Here is a 13,047-nt window from a genome sequence, read left to right as displayed (position 1 = left end):
AGAAATAGACACACCCAGGGATCATAGTTTACCTATAAATTACTAATACTTTACCTGTTAACTTCTAAAAAGCATTGAAAATGAAACTGGTTACATATACTGTAACAGTTAATATTTTGCTTTATTGATCTTTTTCCTAAAAATATAATTTAATCTGACAAAATGACCCATTTTCATGATAGCCAGGTCACACTGAAATACCTGTACTGATTTGGAATACAGTCACTCCAATCATTGATGCAGACACAGGTTTTCAAATGTTATAAAACATTTATCTGTACACAACCACACACAAAAACATGCACACACCATACACACACGCACAATGTTGATGATGTTATTTTTTGCGCCGTTCCTCCCTGGCATCTTCAATGACTTTCATCTGCTGCCGGAGGTCTCGCATCTCCTTGTCTGGGATGTAGCGGAACTCTTCCTCTTCTGGCTCCGACTGTGAGATCAAGCATAATGTTAATAAGGCCAACAAAAAAATAGGTCTGTTTACGGTAACATAGGCCCAAAAAATAGGGTCGGTAGGTCGGGATTTTATTTTTTTATCTTTTCCCAAAAACCATATTTTTACATTATTTTGCTTTTTTTTTTCTCCCCCCAAATGTCAAAAAAAAGTCTAGGGTCGCGCGAAAAAAATAGGGTCGGTCGGGTTACCGTAAACAGACTATTTTTTTTTTTGTGCCTAATACATGTAATAGTAGTAATAATAATAATGAAAACATCAATCACCCCTTTTTATATGAGTTAACGGCGGTGTGCATCACACACACACACATAAACTGTCAAACACACACAGGTTTAATACATAAAACACAATAAAATGTTACTGGCAACTCCCAGCTTTCACACCCTGCATGCACCAAAAATGTGTTCGTGTCTGGCGTTACAGTGGTCCCTGCAAGGTGAGAACCCCACCTCCAAAAAAAAGACACCCTCTCTTGTCCTTTTATCTATAAACGTGAAAAAAATATACCCGTCAGGCAAGAAAACCTGCATGTTTTGGGGGGACCAAGGCTCAAAATGTTAAAGAATAACGCTCAGGAAAAATGATTGTCCGTTTATTATTTCCGCTTGTTCCAATGAATAGTTCAGCAAATTATAACATTTTGTCTGAATTAAATCACATTTATTACCAAAAGACCATGAGCAGTTCCTAAAGGTGCTGAATCAACCAAACTCAACTCAGTACATAAAAATGGTTTGTTCATATTACGTCCATTTCGTAATCTTATGTGTGGTCAGACAGAAACTTGACAATTAAATAAACTCCACAACAACAGTAATCACCTCCTTGACATTGATGGTAACGCCCTCTGGTGCATGTGTCCTCATCATTTCCAGAAGTATCGGCAGCCGTGGGGAAGGAACACTCTCAATCTGACGGATAAAATGAAAAAGTCAGGAAGTAGTTCAGAACAAATTCTAGGTAATGAGAAAAACAAGTTAACAGAGCAGCAACATTCTGAGAAATTCAATAAAACAGAAGTTAATGATGCAAAATAACCTCCAATGAAACCAAAGAAAATGTACCAGTTAGCCAGATTAGAACAAAATGTCAGTGAAACTGGCATCAAAGTAACAGCTTAATTTGCTTACTAGACTGTAAAGTATGAGTGCTGTCTAAAAAAAGAAAAGACAACCATACCTTGATAACAAAACAAAAATTTGTTCAACATCGGGTACAGTAGATATTTTGAGAAGATTATCAGAAGGTATACAGTTCCCTCATAAAAAGCAACCTCACAGAAAACAAGTCACAACTGAAGCATCACCTGCACAACTCGTTCAAACATCTTCAGACTGTACTTGTTGTCCACCACTGTTGAGTTTGGTTTGAAAGTGTGAATGTCCTTAGACCTTGCTGGTACCGCCCATCTGTTCAAATCAGAAGAAATTCAATTCAAAAATGTATGTTAACCTGAACCTGTTAAACTAAAAAAGGATTTGCTTTTTCCTTCTTCAGTACCCCATTTTTGCACCCTTTATGCTTCCTTGAAGAAGAAAAAAAGGCTTGTCAAAGTACTTTTCTCCATTGTTTGTTCAGCATACACACACACACACACACACACACACACACACACAAAAGCTTTACAAAACTTCAAGCAGTGACAAATTAGTCTGTGAAAAACATCAACTGCTTATATGAACTATATTTAATAAGCATGTATAGGTTAAGATAAGATAAATAGCTGAAGTCAGAGTCTCGTGAAAATTCTCTCTCTCTCTCACACACACACACACACAACTCACGCATCAGTATCAAGCCCCAGTGAGTCTGCCAGGCCATGAACGTATTTAGCATAGGACTCCAGAATAACAAAGTCGTAGCCACGCATCTGAAGTTTCAGTGGGGGATATTCTGGTATATCAGGCTCCAGTTTCTGTCACAAAAACAATACTTATCATAAAATCAATCATGAGAATCAGAGATTACTTACGGGTTAGGCCAAAAAAAAAAATTGTCTGTTTCTGGTAACATGGCTAAAAAAAATAGGGTTGGTAGGTCGGCTTTTTTTTTTCTTTTTTTTTTTTCTTCCCCAAATGTAGACCAATAAAACTAACTTTAAAAATCGCGCAAAGAGACTGGATTCACTATACATAGAGACAAGACACTCAACACATTTACAAATCTGTGACAAAGACTGAAAGAGTATGACATGTTTTTCTTTGTTTACCTGGTCTGATCGTCAGTGACCAGTCAAGGTCGTATTCGTCAGCTTTCACCTGCACCGAATGTTTTTTCAAGTCAAACTCGGGTGTATGGATATCATGAAACACATCCCGGAGCGTGAATGTTTCAGGATACGCAAGTTTAACTCCCGTTTTTTCGTGCACGCACTTCTCCAGCGTCAACGCCAGAATGTGTCGAACATCACCTTTAGATTCCATATTTCAACGCAGCGTGAATGCTTCGGTGTTTGGTGGTTTTACAGGAAGTACATAGAGTGATGTCCCTTACAACTGTGATGTAGGGTTATGCCCCTTCAATCGTCAGCGGACTTTCGTTTTCACACGTTTTTGTTGTTCATTTTCTCACCCTGTCCTTATACCACCAAAAAAAAATTAAAAAAATTTGAGTTTGGAAAAAAAAAGTTTAGGGTCGGCGCCGAAATTTAGGGTCAGTCGGGTGACCAGAAACAGACAATTTTTTTGGGGGGGGCCTTAGCAAACAATAGATAATATAGAGATGGTTGTCCAAGTGAATAAGGAACAAACCTTATGTCAATCCCTGCAGTAAAAGTTGACACTAAAATACACACACAAAAAAGGTAACAACAATAGTATTCTACTTTAACAATGATTGTCACAATCACAACTCTTGCCACATTTCACTGCCTTTCCCACCACTGCTGCTGTACTACAGTAATCCTTGAAATGTATACTTTGTTTTTTCATGAATAATCCGAAAACTTACCAGATCATCTGGCTCAAAAATCCCTGCCACTGGAGCTGACCTGCTTAATGCTCTGAAACAACAACATACAGTTTTCTGTGATACGATAACGAAACCAAGCAAATAGTTTGTGCTAAAATCAACCAACACTACACACACACAAGTGAGGGCCCCAAAGGGTTTAAAATCGTGATCGTGATTGGCGTTTTTTGACCTTTCTGTGACCGTGATTGCCGAAATTTCCATTTCTGTGATCGTGATGGGACTTTGCCCGTGATCCGTGATGACAAAAAAATCAAGTCTCGTGATCGTGATCGTCATTTGTTTTCGTGATCGTGATGGGCATTATTGCAAAGCATTTTATTTTCAACGAACATTTTTCACAGCTGTATCACTCTATGATCCTCTATTCGTCAAGGAGTCAATCCCGATTGAAGGGAAGCAACAACACATTCAGAAATATGATTTTGACAGCGATTGCTTCCCTTTAAGAGAACCAATCACACACACAAAAAATCCAATCAGAAGGCAAATTGCAAAAGTCTGCCAAACTTCATCCAATGGAAGGGCTTCGTGCAAAAGTTTTGAGTGCATTCAGTCAAATTCGAATTCGAAGATCAAAAATGGCGTGCAGCGGTACTGTCATCGAACTTCTGTTATATTTTGTGGATTCAAGCCAGACCAAAGCAGGCGGCGAGAATGCCTTCCTTAATGGAAAGGTCAGGCTACGGGTCGGTCTTTCCGAAGACGAAATATCAAGGTATGTTGATCTATGTTGCTCTATGACTGTTCTGAATGTAGGCAAAGATCTTGACATTTGTTCAAGATCTTTGAGTTTGAGTGAGATCATTGACATTGTCCACATTGCTATGTCTGGCTGTCACTCGCTCAGTGTGACCTCGACTGGCTCGAGATCGAGTCTGCGTGTAGCCAAAACCGAAACTAGAAATGTGTTTTTCATCCCAGCAACGTGGACACGCTTGGCATAGATTCTAATTGTCGCTTCTTTGCATTAAGCTTGGATTTATTTTAGCGCCTGTAAACTTTAATATCAACAATGGGTTAAATTCAGAAACAATGGCGGGGAGACGTGCCAGTTTGGGTCACTTGATCCTCATGTCAAAGACGATCAGTCAAAGTCATGTTCGTTGGGGATTTTGTCAGGCATGCTACTTTTCCGGTAATTGCCAGAAATCCGATAAAGCCGTTTTCAAAATTCGGTAAAGTCAAATTTATTCCGGTGAAGTTGAAAAATTTCCGCAAAAACGATCCGTGTGAATATCGCGCAACGCGATCGGGCGCCGGTCTCAATGAAGCCAGCGCACAGTAGTGTTGTTTTCACCAGTTTGGAGGTGTGTTGAATGGTGGTGGGGGGAGGCTAAAATGGGATTTTTAACAAGATCACAACACTATTACAGCCCTGAAAATGATGCCCGGAATGCACCAGATTGCACAGATTTTAACCGTTTTTTGAAAAAAATTCCGGGGGGGCATGCCCCCGGACCCCCCTAGTTGGCTCGCCTGCTTCGCAGGCTCAGGCTTGTGGCTTCGCCACTGGCACTGCGCGCTTCTTTCAGGTAAAACCATTGTTGACCTGTAGCATTCCTGTTTGTTTTTCAAGGCCATGAAACCAGGCGATGGTGTACCTCAAATTGTATGGCAAAGTTGAAAATAAAGAGCCCATCACACATAAATTATATTCATGTGTGTGAGTGAGGGTGTGGGAGTTGAATGTGTATGAGTGGAGAGAGAGAGAGAGAGAGAGAGAGAGAGAGAGAGAGAGAGAGAGAGAGGAATGTGTATGAGTGGAGAGAGAGAGATAGAGAGAGAGAGAGAGAGAGAGAGAGAGAGAGAGAGAGAGAGAGAGAGAGAGAAAACAATGAAAACGACATTCTATGTGTGTATGAAAGGGAATTCAAAAAATAATGATAAAAAAGTGCAACAGTTCTCACTTTGTGTTGAATATACCATATAAAACCCATGATAACAAAAAAATATCTAAAGTAATATATATATGGGTATTGTAGTTGTACATATATTACTTTAGATATTTTTTTGTTATCATGGGTTTTATAAATTTTCTTCTCTTCTTCTTTTATAATTATTAATTAATGACCTATATGTGCTGATGACCAATTTAATTTCCTTTGTTGGATCAATAAAATGTTATGAGTTATGAATAAACAATAGATCCAGAGGAGCGATTTACTGTGTGGTTGTGTTTACTTTGACACGAGCTTTCCGTACATTCAACTTTTACCGTGACCGTGATTTGCCACTGGTGTTCGTGATCGTGAAAACAAAAATCAAGGTAACTGTGATCGTGAAAGCTAAAATTTCCTTTCCCGTGATCGTGATGATACCCCCCCTTTGGGGCCCTCACAAGTGAAAGATTCACACAAACTGCAATCATTGCATGTAATTTAAACAATGTCACATACACACACACACACAGTTCTTACCTGACATTTGTCTTACAGCAGATTTCACAAGTGTTAGGTCTCGCTGCCTGAGCGGTGTGTACCCATCCTGACACCACCCGTCTGCCGACCTGACGAACAACAAAAACATCACACACATGGTCATTTTCGTTCTCACTCTCAGACGAGTCAGAGTCAGACACAGAAGGCAAACACACACGCACCCTTGACTGCACACAAAACGCAACAAATACAATTTGTTATTCATTTGACTGTAAAATTAAAGCCTTTAGTCCAGTTCCAAAAGGAATCACCCCTCGGCAACAGCTACGCATAATGCACATTAGTACAATCTATCATTTAGATCGGCACACCTGCAGTAACCTTGCAGCAGACGCCATGACACTGCTAGTAATAACAATATGAGAAACACGCCATTTAAAGTTTACTGTACATTTTTCAAAGTTAGGATCTTATTTTCTATGTTTAAGTTGTTTTTGTGAATGCATTTCGCAGTATATTTGTGTTCCTTTCTTCAAAGTGAAATGTTAAAATCAAGAATGAAAGGCAGAAGACCCTTTTGTAATTTCTGAGTATGTCAACGTGTTACCTTGAGCCTATATTCCACTTCCTGTTCCAAATGACAACAAACAAAATTTAGCAGCAGACTCATACATTTGCCGTGAGAGGTATGTGTCAAATTTAAGTTTGTTGTTGACCTTTTAAATCAATTATGACGTTATGCTGTAGATGTTTAGAATGATACGAAAACAATGCAAACATCGGTTTACCTTTACTTGTTCATAGTTGAATAAATGAAACGCCCACAATGTTGTCTAACTTTCTATGACTGTCTGGTACAAAGTGATTTCTGTTTGTTTATTAACACAAACTGATTATGCTGGTTGGACATGCATGTGCGAGAGGTTGAGTACATATAGTTTTGAATGATGCTTGCAGGAAATTGAAGACGTTGGAACACCGATAAAGCAGGACAAGTATCTGTCACTATCACAGGGTCGGGGGTTCTTACACATGTATGTCTTGATCAGATAGACGGCTTCAAACTACAAGTGTCACTTAGTGTCTGTCACCATGGCCCCCATCCCAGATGAAAATCGAGACAACCCAGCAGACACGGACCCCAATCATGCCGAGGAGCTAGAAACGCCCAACCACATCATTCCTCCGGCCCACGATTCTTCCAGTGATGATGACGACTTTGACAGCGACACAGAGGGTCCAGCTGGTGATGGCTATGTGCTGCTTCCTCAGGGCCCAGAGGAGGACGAGGAGGGAGGGAGTGGGGATGTGCACCACCCACAGGCATGGCCCCCACCATCAGCGCTGGATGGACTGCCGTCCGAGCCGATGACAGAGATGCGAGGAGCAGGTGTCGATTTGACGGAGGCTATTGCACAGGGCAATGTACATCCAGCGTTTGTTGCCAACTTTGAAGACAACAAGGTGCCTGTCCATTTACAGGTGCATGATGTGTTTGTACTTGTAGAGATGCTGGGTTGATTTGCATTGTAGGTGTGTACGTGTGTGTTAAATATGTGTGTGTGTCACTGTGTGTGATGGTTAATAATTCATTTACTTAAATGTTTGATTAACATACAGTGGTCGCCGCTTAATAAAGCCACTTCTGGACCGACGAAAAATGGCTTTAATAAGCGGCGGATTTATTAACCGGCGGTCCAGGAATACGTCATTTTCGAAAGAAAAAAAAATCTTCTCTTTTGTTCACGTCACTCAGTCACTTTCTTTCGTCATTTACACTTGTTTGAATCAAAATGTTCGTTAGCAAAGTCCTGGACACCCCCAGGTTTGCTGCACCTTCCCTCAAGCTTGTAAATTTCCAGTTTCTCGTCTGTTGTCAAATCCTGGCGTTTTATTTTCGGCATGTTTGATTCAATCCCTCTTGTTGCCAATCTGATAGAAAACAGTAAACTGATTTAATTTAGTCATGAACACAACACGCGATCCAAGTTACACAATTTAAGAACTCAACACGTGCGGGTTTTATTGACTGACATTCTTTTCTGAACTCAGTTACTTCGTGATACGCGTGAGCGTGGACATAAATAGGCCTATGACTTGAGCGATTACAAGAACAAGATAATGTGAGTTTTAGTCACAAACAACGTGATTTCTCTGCGAAAACTGGCTTTAATAAGCGGCGGGTTGGGTTTATTAACCGGCTTTTTCTAATACATAAGATATAGTGATAAATCCGGACCGTCTGAAATCGGCTTTTATAAGCGGCTGGCTCTATTAACCGCGGTTTTATTAAGCGGCGTCCACTGTATCACAAAGATTAAATTTCAGAGTGTAATTCACATTAACATTGTTAACTTTATGTCTTAGCTCTTGCCAAACATGTCGCAGTTACCTAAGTAAGACATATATGTGCTTGTCTTCAGCAATTTGTATTTTTGAGCCATTAATTGTAGCCAACTGATAGTGATACTGAATTTCTATATTTTTTACATTAAAAATATATACTTTGTATATAGTGCAGCTTTCTGTCAGACATTATGCATGTTGATTGTTTCGTAGTTATCTATTTAAGAAATTTACATAATCTGCCATATTAGTTTGAACAGTTCTTTTCCCAATCCCAAGGCCCAAAAAAAAAAATTGTCTGTTTCTGGTCACCCGACCGACCCTAAATTTCGGCGCCGACCCTAAACTTTTTTTTTCCAAACTCAAAAATGTTTTTTTTTTTTTTGGTGGTAAAGGACAGGGTGAGAAAATGAACAACAAAAACGTGTGAAAACGAAAGTCCGCTGACGATTTGTAAATGTGTTGAGTGTCTTGTCTCTATGTATAGTGAATCCAGTCTCTTTGCGCGATTTTTAAAGTTAGTTTTATTGGTCTACATTTGGGGTAAAAAAAAAAAAAAAAAAAAAAAAATCCCGACCTACCGACCCTATTTTTTTTAGCCATGTTACCAGAAACAGACAATTTTTTTTTTTTGGCCCAACCTTAATTTGTTTTCGTTTGAAATTCGTAGTCCTATAGGCTATATATATATCAAAAACAATTATTAAACTATATGGTTTGGTGTGATAATAGGTGCCTGAAATACCCAAGACCATGAAAGAAGATGTTTTATGGAACCAGTCTCCAACTACAACAGGTTCACAACGTCTGCAGCTGGATTCAGGTAATGCATTTTGTTGGTGGCTTTTTGGGGGTCTATTTTGTTGTGGTATATCATCAGTCTAGTATGAGCTCTCAGAATTACTTTTTCTTTTGGCTTTTATACAAATAATTAGAAACTAACTCTGTCGTGGGAATGACGAACTCAACATTTCATGAGGCCAGCCTATCATCTTTTTGGGATGCAGAATTACTTTTGTAGTGTGCGTTTGGCTTCAGGATACAAATGTACATAAAGTTGCGTGATGTTTTCATCCCTTTGCATTCTAGGCTGCGAGTGCATTAGATTTCATGTTTGCTGCAAGTCCTAATAATTTGTGATTTTTGTTGCAGACGGCAGGTTCAGACTGCCAAGGGACATATCAGTTACATAACCACTTTGTGTCTTTTCTTTTCAAGATCATCTGTCCAAAGTGAAATCAGCAATGGCCGGGTTCCAGTTGCCAGCAGCCAACATTCCTGACTGGGTGAAGCAGGTACCTGAGGACCAGTGGAAGCAGCGGATAGTTGGCAAGCTTACCTCACCTGCTGGAGAAACGAACAAACTGACTTCCGGGAGCAAAACAAGAAGCAAGCAGTCAGCTGCTGTCACGGACACTAGCAGTGGTGAAGCTTCACACAAAAAGATCAACTGTAGTGAGGAATGGCCTGGCACAGGTGGAACTTGAGTCATCATTTCACAAGGGTTTTGTGAATGCGTGTGTGTGTGTGCAAAAGTTTTAGAGCCTATGAATATGAAATGGCCAGATACAGATGGAACCGGAGTCATTATTTCTCAAGTGGTTGTGTGAATGTGTTTTTGCAAATGTTTGGAAAGCTAGGAATATATAGAAATTGCCAAGCAAGGGTGGAACTTGAGTGGTCATTAAATCACAGATGTTTTGTGCTGTGTGCATTTTTATGAGGTGAGGAATGTGGAATGATGAATCCAGTTGTAAACTAGCTGATCTGATAACTGATCATCTATTTTGTATGTACACAATGTATTTCTTTTGTATTTCCCGATTAAGTTGCTCTTTTTCTCCCAGGTGTATGTGGTTTTATCTTAATTTATTTCTTTGCATATATATGTTGCATAATTAGTTTCCAGTGAAACTGTTTATATATTATATGAACAGCTCAGATCATGGGTAATTTTAACACCTTCACATTTAAATGCTTATTTTATAGCCATCCATTGAATTGAGAAGAAAACAAAGCATACTAAACTGCTAAGCATGAATCAAACAATAAGAAAATAAAAAGAACCAACAACATTGTTTTGTATGTGTGGGTAGTAAACACGTTTTATTTTCAAAACACGGCGGAAAATGGCGACAAATTTGTTGCACAGCGACAGGTCACTTTCTTCAACCAAGGCCAGTACTTTCATACATGACAAAGGAAAGCAAATATGGCCTGAATAATAAAGTTATAGTGTTCCTTTGCGTGTCTGAGTGATAAACTGTTTTAACCAACTCTCTTCTGAAACGTAATTGCACTCAGCAGATTTGTCTTCCGCTCATAACTTTCGTGTCACACGGTCTTTGCGACAAACAGATAGATCGCATTCTCGCAGAAAATCATTGACAACACAGACCAGTCATTTTTAGCATTGCATTTGGGAAGGGCTACTATTATAGTGTGTTTTAAGAAAGAAAAACATTATAGTATCGGCAGAACACGACCAAATGAGTTTTCGTGTCACAGCGTTATGGGCGTGAGATTTTTTAGACTTTTTGTTCTCACACTGTAGCAAAATCATTGACAACACAGACAAGTCAGTTTTTGCATAGACATTGGGAAGGGCTACTATTATAGTGTGTTTTAGGAAAGAAAAACATTATAGTATCGGCAGAACACGACCAAATGAGTTTGCGTTATGGGCGTGAGATTGTTTTTTTTCACACTGCAGATCATATCTCAAAAACTACTGAGTGGATCTTTATGAAATTTGATATGGATATTTTTGACTGTATTTTCTCATAGAAGGTTTTTTCGTTTATTGATAGGACAGTTTGATGACGTCATATTTTACCGTTTGCCAAAAGGTCGAGGCAGCACTTTCACAGTTACAGTTTTTCATCAATTTGATCGAATTTCTTATCACACAATCTCAGATCTAGGCCGGATTATGGGATTGCATTTCAGCTTGGTCACTTAAAGTTTTGTTATTGAAATGTTTGTTCGAAATATGTCATTTTTCCCAATTTTTAAAAACTAATATTTGAAACAGAAAATTTATATTGGTGTATTCCCTATTGCGTCCTGTATCTAAAACTATATAGTTTTGTTGTTTTGTATTGATAATTATGCTTAAAAATGAAGAAAACCGATAAATAACCACTATCTTTATTTATGAAAAAAGACACTTAAAAACAACTTCTATCTATTCCTTATCATTTTCTGATTCCAAATATATATAGTTTCATGGTGTTTGACGTTGAAAATATGCTCAAACTTAACAAACTCGGATCGTTGAATGGAAATTATACTTCCAAGCTCCAAAAGCACGTCATTTCAAGTGTGGAACACGCTCATGACGTCATACTGAAAGGTGATGAATTATGGCTTCACCTTGCGATGTTTCAATTCAAACATGGTAACATTTTTAAAGGGGTTTCTTTCTCAGATTTTTGTTTGCCCTCTGTCTGTCTCTCTATGTCTCCGTCTGTCTGACTGATTCAATTAAATGTGTAATTACTTAGTTTTGCAAAAGTCAAACTAAGTATGATATACCTAATTGATTCAGGTCTCTAAATTCTTATTGTAAAATTGTGAGTTTTATTCAAAACAAATTTAATTGGTGTTTTAAACTCAATAATGGGGCATGCTGTGATGAGCAGAAGAATGTGTGTTTACGAGCAGAAAAAGACCATCGAAGTCAAGAATCGTGTTTTTCTTTTTCTATTTTCACCTTGTAGCTTCATACAGACACTAAGCAACAGTGTAGTACCACTTCCAGTGCAATATCTTGTACTTTGATTTTGACCATCTGTGTAACACTTTATTGACCCATGATCTGAGCTGTTCACATATTTTACGTGTCTGGACAAACGATACTTTCTGATATGCTTTAAGGACATGTTAGCGAATTATTATTGACAGCAGTGCAACACAGTATCAGGGGCAAGTGTGATTTGTAGGGCTTTGTTTCTGAATAGCTGTTGGTTGCAGTTGATATCTTTGACGTCAATTTAGGTAAGTGTTTGCCTGCAAGGCATATTCTGGACTTCTTGCTTAATCATTACAATATTATGCAAATGATGGGTATTATTAGACTTGTCAAGGCCAACTGGTCAGTGAAGAACATTGGTACCATTAATCATTTGAACCAAGATACATTAAGTGCAGTCCAATGTACATGATACATTGTCAAAAACTTCATCACACTGAAGACCCTCCCTTTGGGATCGATCACCTGGCTAGTTGATCACTTCATTATTTAGGAAACATTTCATGTATTATGTGCATTTTGTAAAGCTTTTAACAGTGATTGTCATGAAAACTGTGGGAAATAAAATCACTTTCAGTGCTACATGTACTTTGTGTGCGTCTTGTTCCTATCCTTTACAAGGCCCAGCAAGTGTGTAAACTGCATTTAATTGCTCGATTTCACTGTTACGCACATGTGCATTGCTCAGGTTCTATTGCTTGTAGTTCTGGCTTCCACAGTAATTATGAAATTTGTGTTGATGTTAAATTACATGTCACATGAATTCTGTGAAGCAATTGTAATGCAATCTTCAACCAAGACAGGATTTATTGTGCCAAGAAACGTTATAACATCAGCTTTAGCTGTCCCGATGTAAAATCTATATGTGACTGGGCATGTGTCTGTGTTTACATTATGTGATACACACGTTATGCAATTAGAACAAAGAATGGGTGGGTCAGCTTCTGAACACATTATTTGCTGGTTGAGCTCTGTGTTTCATTATGCCATTTCAACATCACTTCATATTTGTTGTTTGTTGTCCATGTGCTAAAATAGTTTGATGATTTCTGTCCGTGTTTGAAAATAGTTTTTGCTGGTTTGTTGTCCGTGTTCTAAAATACTGAAAGATCAGCTGTATA

General features: G+C 38.6%; 2 protein-coding genes across 5 annotated transcripts; one reads left to right on the top strand and one right to left on the bottom strand.

Moving 5' to 3' along the window:
- Nucleotides 1-250: 250 nt before the first annotated feature.
- On the bottom strand, nt 251-6,504 carry LOC138953938 (large ribosomal subunit protein mL48-like). 2 transcript variants are annotated; one of them, XM_070325949.1, is made up of 7 exons: nt 6,434-6,504; nt 5,866-5,954; nt 3,425-3,476; nt 2,260-2,390; nt 1,782-1,884; nt 1,297-1,386; nt 251-448 (listed from the first exon to the last, which is right to left on the bottom strand). In XM_070325949.1, the coding sequence occupies exons 1-7, from the start codon at nt 6,494-6,496 to the stop codon at nt 338-340; spliced, it is 639 nt and encodes a 212-aa protein (XP_070182050.1). In that variant the 5' UTR covers nt 6,497-6,504; the 3' UTR covers nt 251-337. The 2 variants fall into 2 exon arrangements, with proteins under 2 accessions (XP_070182050.1, XP_070182051.1); XM_070325950.1 differs by lacking the exon at nt 6,434-6,504 and adding an exon at nt 6,198-6,333.
- LOC138953937 (male-enhanced antigen 1-like) lies at nt 6,443-12,976 on the top strand. Of its 3 annotated transcripts, none has more exons than XM_070325948.1 (4): nt 6,443-6,512; nt 6,784-7,290; nt 8,905-8,995; nt 9,391-12,976. In XM_070325948.1, the coding sequence occupies exons 2-4, from the start codon at nt 6,919-6,921 to the stop codon at nt 9,657-9,659; spliced, it is 732 nt and encodes a 243-aa protein (XP_070182049.1). In that variant the 5' UTR covers nt 6,443-6,512; nt 6,784-6,918; the 3' UTR covers nt 9,660-12,976. The 3 variants fall into 3 exon arrangements, with proteins under 3 accessions (XP_070182049.1, XP_070182047.1, XP_070182048.1); XM_070325946.1 differs by having other exon boundaries at nt 6,784-7,308; XM_070325947.1 differs by having other exon boundaries at nt 6,451-6,512; nt 6,876-7,308.
- Nucleotides 12,977-13,047: the final 71 nt, after the last annotated feature.

The sequence above is a fragment of the Littorina saxatilis genome, linkage group LG17 (assembly GCF_037325665.1).
Source record: "Littorina saxatilis isolate snail1 linkage group LG17, US_GU_Lsax_2.0, whole genome shotgun sequence".
Classification (NCBI taxonomy): domain Eukaryota; kingdom Metazoa; phylum Mollusca; class Gastropoda; order Littorinimorpha; family Littorinidae; genus Littorina; species Littorina saxatilis.
The sequence above is the reverse complement of the archived record's forward strand: the minus strand, read 5'-3'. Positions and strand labels throughout refer to the sequence as shown.